Consider the following 5,748-nt stretch of genomic DNA (forward strand, 5'->3'; position numbering starts at 1 on the left):
GCAGAGGGGTGGGGAGTCAGCCCTCTGGCTGCCACCCCCAGCTCTGTCCTGCTCTCTGGCCAGCCCCACAGCTGCACACTCCCCAGGTGACTTAAACGTATATTAGATACCTCAGAGCCTTATTTCAGGCTCCTAATATTTAAAAAAGCAGAAGCTGCTATTTAACAATCATTTTCCAATACTGTTTAGTTGTATAAAAACAGAAATGCTTTTACTCCTTTAAACAGAGAGTAAACCTTGTCTACTGAGTGCAGCAGAAATAGACTTTATTTGTCACGAACCCGGTTGTGGGTTACCTCCTTCATAAGAGAACCATGTGTAGAATAAACCACGACAACACAGTTTTGACATTTTTAGGCATAAAAGATACACAAAGGTCCTTACCTGAAAAATATCAATGCATTTTGAAAAAACACGGCTAGTCCTGGGTATACGTTAACATCTGAAAAATACAAGAGTGCAATAAATAGTATGAAATTCGTCTGTATTACAAACGTATATTTTGATACTGTATTCACGATATTACTGTCTGGACAGACTCAAATTATTGCTTTGGAAGAATATAAAATTTCTCAATCTCACTGGTGTTGACAGATTAACTACATTAAAAACATACATACAAAGCTACAATAAAGGGGGCCAATATATAGCCTGGATTTGATATTGCTGTCTTCTGGTATTTACACAATTCTAAATTAAATATATTCAATCCTTTAGGTCCCTGGCACATGTTATATTTCTGGCATGAATACCTTGTTAACTGTGCCATAAACAGCAACAAGGAATATGTTCAAAGTCATGGCATCATAAAAAAGGCCATCAAGATGTTACTCAAAAACTATTTAACATTTGTGCCTGGTTTATACAGTGCCATAAACTAAATGCATTGTGTGCCCTCACATCCTGATGTTGACTGTCAGCATCAGGGTCTGGGCAGCTCCACATCCAGGACCTGACTGGAGGCTGGATGCATTGTCTGCATCAGCCTGATCCTGATACAGACAATGATGTAGGCTTGCCAGGATCTTGCATCTTAAAGAGCCTTGCCCTGCAGCCACTGACTTTTAAAGCACTTTAAGGTGCCAGGTCCCAGCAAAACTCAGGGCATGGGGCAGCTCCATGATCTGGCACACAGCCTTCCCCTGCCTAATCTTGAGGATTGGACAGGGGACTACCCTGAGTCCAAACCAGGACCAGGGCTGCCAGTGCTAAATCCCAACTCTAAGCTGTGCATCAAGATTCAGCACTGGATTGCCCTGGGGACAAAGCCACATAAGCTGCCCCCTGCCCAATTAGCGTGAATCAGGCTGGGTGCAGGTCCAGGTCTCAAGCCTGGCTACTCCCTGCTTTATCCCTGGAGGATGCCAGGCACAGCTGGGGATGTGATTGCTTTTCCCATTCTCAGTTCCATGAGCAGTTTTAAAGAGGCACCCAACATAAGCAGCAGGTAATGGGAAAACTTCCTCATCCCCAGTTGCATTTGCCCGTTTAGAGAGCCAGCTGGTGTTAGCAACTGGGGATGACGAAGCTTTCCCAACTCCGCTGCTTGCTCAGACACCTTTTTAACTGGCTGTGAGAAAAAAGGGCAGTTTTCCTTCCCAACCCCAAGCTATACCATGGGGTGCACTGGGAGCCTAGTATCAGGAAGCCTCTCCCCAGTGTGCGTCTTACAGGACCCAGAGAACTTGGGCTCATGACATGCCAGACCCTTAAAAAGTGGGTGCGCAGTTGGGAGCTGCATGCCCGATTTTTTTTACATTCTTAGATGCCCCTGGAAGCAGCACCTGAGGAGGAGGAAGTTCCTGGCTCCCTAGCAGCTGCAGCAGGTTCCTACTCCCCAGCTGCAGGTGTCTCCCAACACTGGCAGTTGACAATGACAATTGGGGTTTGAAGAACTGTATGCCCCATTCCCAGAATGCAGGGCAGATCACGCAATTTGGGGAATAGGGCATAAAATTCCTCAAACCCCAATCATGGAACTTAAATGTCTGCCAGCAAACATGGTGATCTCACATGCCAATATAAGAAGGTTCATAAACAGGATGACCATGTTCCCTAGTGTTAAAACAGGGCATTCCACTCTCACCCTAACCCCCACTTCTCCAGTATGTTCAGCTGTCTCTGAGCTCTGGTTGGGAGCAGGAAGAGCACAGTGCCAAGACAGTCCCGTTTTACAATACCAGTCCCAGGTGTTGCTCTGAAAATGAAACAAAGGCACTAATTTGACCAAACTAGGACGTGTGTTTGAAATGGGACTGTCCCAGCAAAAACAGGACACGTGGTCATCCTACTCATAAACCCAGAGGAAGAGTTCAGCTCTTATAAAAATGTTGCATGTCTGCAATTAGAAATTTTGGACTTTCTGCCTTCCAGCTGATAAGGAAGGTCTCAGGAATATGCACAGTATAATTTTCAGTCAGCACACCCAAGTATGGCTCTTCTTATACAGTGAACTTACAAAAATTTCAAGTAACTTCAACTGAACAGATATGCTGGCAAATTTCACCCTCATTACCAAATAAAATCAACAGTACTAACTGGAGTAGCACATTCTGCACTGTGTTTAAAAATTATTTGTTTGTTTGTACTTTGGACCCGTTCCCTCCTCTCTGCTCAAACATAATGAAGAACTATACTTACTTTGTGTAACATATGCTCCAAAAAGGATCCACATTGAAGCAATAAGTGAACCAAACATCAGCATGAAACCAATAAAGAGCCAGACACGAGCACCTGAAAGAAATATTAAAAGCATTAAAATGTTTTCTTGCATGATTCATTAAATTAGATGATGCGCTATAAAAGACAATACTCAGATCAGTCCATAAGAATACCCCTGCAGACTTTCTAACACATCATCCTCCCTGGGGATGGAAAACTTGTTTGCCTTCCCCCTATACAGGATGGGATTCTTCCACGATAAGAATGATTGTCAGTTATTCACAGAGTTCAAAGTCACCTGTGGGAAGGTTTTGTGCCTTTATAATAGCTCCAGGTGCAACAGGGATCCCCATCTTTTAGCAGTGCATCTCCAGGTGGAGTTATATTACCAAGAACTCCCAATTCAATTTTGCATCTAGCAGAACTCATGGGGTAGGAGTGGAGTTCCAACAGGAAAAGAGACCATGAATTACCGCCATATTACATTTTCAAGGAAATTGGTATGGGGCTAACAAGAATCCTTCTGGTCACTGCACCTCATACACTGAGTTACCACATTCTCTCCACTCTCCAAAAAAATCAAAACAAACCTCCAGACACAGAGACTATCTTTCGACAGAAAAAATATAGAGCTATTACAAGATGGTTGATCACCTCAGTAGTACAATGTTTATAAGCAGTTTCCCCTCCATACAGAGAAGCCAACAATGTGACTTGGTACAGAAGTGAGAGACCTTTGGTTTGGTGGCAGCTATTTTTAAAGTTACTTTACATAAAGATAGAGAAAATCATGTACAAAGTAAAGTTAAAACCCATATATGCAAGCCACCAGGGTCTTCCCTTGTCACAGGAAAGAGTAACTACAAAAGCAAGTGATATAGAAGGCTCAGGAGGAAGAGGGGTTTCTACATCCCTCAAATGAGTTACCTGCAGGCTCCAAAAAACACAGCACAAAGGGAAACATCTGAGAAGAACAGGAGGGCTGCTGACAGATCCACAGAAACCAACTTATGGGCAGCACATCAGAACAAGAGCTATTCTTCCAATCCATAACCCAGAGGAAGATTCAGAAAGATTGCAGGCCCTCCCTCTCCCAGGACTGTGTTAGGGAAAAGACAGGGATTTCATTCCTTGATGTCCACATCAGACATCCCAGTAATTAATTCTCTGAATTGAGATTTTTCTGGATTTAGTAGGACGTTCCAAATTTGTTTTAAATCTCAAGAGAGAGCGAAGGGAGGCAGAAGGGGGGCAGGACAGGACCGAAAAAAAGTGCATCTCAGACGGAAGATTTTTTTTTTTTTTAACTTAAGGAAAAAAATTATGAAGTTTTTATGAAATCAATTATATTTTTTAATGAATTTAAGTGGACATTTTTAAAATAGATTAAATAATCCAGCCAAGCTTTCAAACTACACTCATTTACCTGTTCTTCCTAGACACCCATCACCATAGCTGTCTCCCCTCACCTGTGCATTTGAGACAGCATTTATCCTGGAACAAAAACAATAAAACTCAAGTAAGAGATTTTTAAATGTTAGTAAAAACTTACAAAAAATTTTAAACATAAAATAAAGCTTTTGAAAACATGAAAAAAAAAAACCCATCCTGAGAAAGTTGCTTGTTATGTCAATCCCTTCTAGCCACAGACTAGATGCAAGATCTTCATTCATTTAGTTCATCTTGCAATTAGTTCCACAAGGGCAGAATCTTTACATTCAAGCAGAATTTCAATTAAGACCACCCAGAGATGGGAGTCTGTTCTCCTACAACCTGTAGGATATGAGCTTGCGAACAGTGAACTGCTTTACTGAAAACTTAATTCTATATATATGACAAGAATATGATATAAAAGGCACCCCAAAGAGTGATGATAAGATGATAAAGACAACACTAAAAATGACATTCTCTGACTAATTGTATATCTCTAATGTAACCCTTTCATACTGAAAAGGCCACTGCCATTTACAGGAGTTTTAGAACTCCCCTTCTCAAAATCCCCCCCCCCAAAAAAAAGCTGTGGAAAAAAAAAAATTGTACCCAATTTGCGTTAATATAAGTTACTGAGCGTCACAGAAGGAGTTTTGTTCAAGGACTCCAGATACTAGTGACAGAGGATTACTTGTATAAAAGAAATACCTGGTTCCTTATACTGAGCCAAGATGCACATCAGTTTTGAAGAATTAAAATTTTAAAACTCTGGAAAAAATAAATTCACTTCTACTAGATAAAGAACAAGCAAATACATAAATATAATATATACAAACAGACCTCTGGATTATCCAGAAAAAAAATTCTTGACAATCTGAAGTTTGAACACATTGTATATGTTGGTTAAACTGTTGCTTTAAAAATATATTAACGAGGAATTAAATTGCTATCTTACATGAAGAAGGCAAGTGTAGAAAACACTCCACAGGTATGGAAGGCATGGTTCATTTGTTCTGGCTTAGGGTATACTACTGCAGCATCTATCATTATCCACCAGCCTGTGAAAAACTAGAGTGACAATGAAACTATCACACACTATTGTGAAAATAGAAAGATGTCCAGACAGACAAGATAGCATGCTAAAAATTCAGTCCTTTACATACCACTAATCTAGTTTATAAGTATACCTTTCTTTAGCTAAGAATCAGATTCTAAAATTCTTTGATATATAGATGTATGTTCTATAAAAACTAGAAACTTGACTAAACCTTCATACTGACGTTTCCAAAGCAGTATCTGGTATTAGATGCTTGTTTTACACAAAAATTGAAAGAAAACATATGGCTAAGTCTATTCTGAAAGGCAGAACTCAAGTTCTCAATGTATGCATGATATAGCTAGAGAAAATATGATTTTATCTTATTATGCTAGATCAGGGGAGGTCAACCTCTGGTTCCTGGTACCATGCTATCCAGCCTGCAGGGCTCCTATGGATCTGAGGATCCCCACAGGCTGTGGCGCTATGCAATCAATCAGGTGGGTAGGGCAACACGAGCCCCCAGAGCCTGATCCCAGTGTATGGGGGCAGCACAGGGCCCAATCTGGCCTGCGGACAAACCCTGTACCATTTATCTGGCTTGCAGGCCAAAACCATGA

General features: G+C 41.0%; 1 protein-coding gene across 2 annotated transcripts in view; it reads right to left on the bottom strand.

Moving 5' to 3' along the window:
• TMEM50B (transmembrane protein 50B) overlaps positions 1 to 5,748 on the bottom strand; it is a 22,148-nt gene that overhangs the window by 6,515 nt on the left and 9,885 nt on the right. For both annotated transcript variants that reach the window (XM_019528841.1, XM_019528843.1), the window contains exons 4-6: positions 4,088 to 4,155; positions 2,641 to 2,733; positions 385 to 442 (exon numbers count right to left, since the gene is read on the bottom strand). In XM_019528841.1, the coding sequence (XP_019384386.1) occupies positions 385 to 442; positions 2,641 to 2,733; positions 4,088 to 4,155 (219 nt within the window). The remainder of the gene's footprint in view (positions 1 to 384; positions 443 to 2,640; positions 2,734 to 4,087; positions 4,156 to 5,748) is intronic.

The sequence above is a fragment of the Crocodylus porosus genome, unplaced genomic scaffold, assembly GCF_001723895.1.
Source record: "Crocodylus porosus isolate Cpor-Errol unplaced genomic scaffold, CroPor_comp1, whole genome shotgun sequence".
In the NCBI taxonomy this organism is placed as follows: Eukaryota; Metazoa; Chordata; order Crocodylia; family Crocodylidae; genus Crocodylus; species Crocodylus porosus.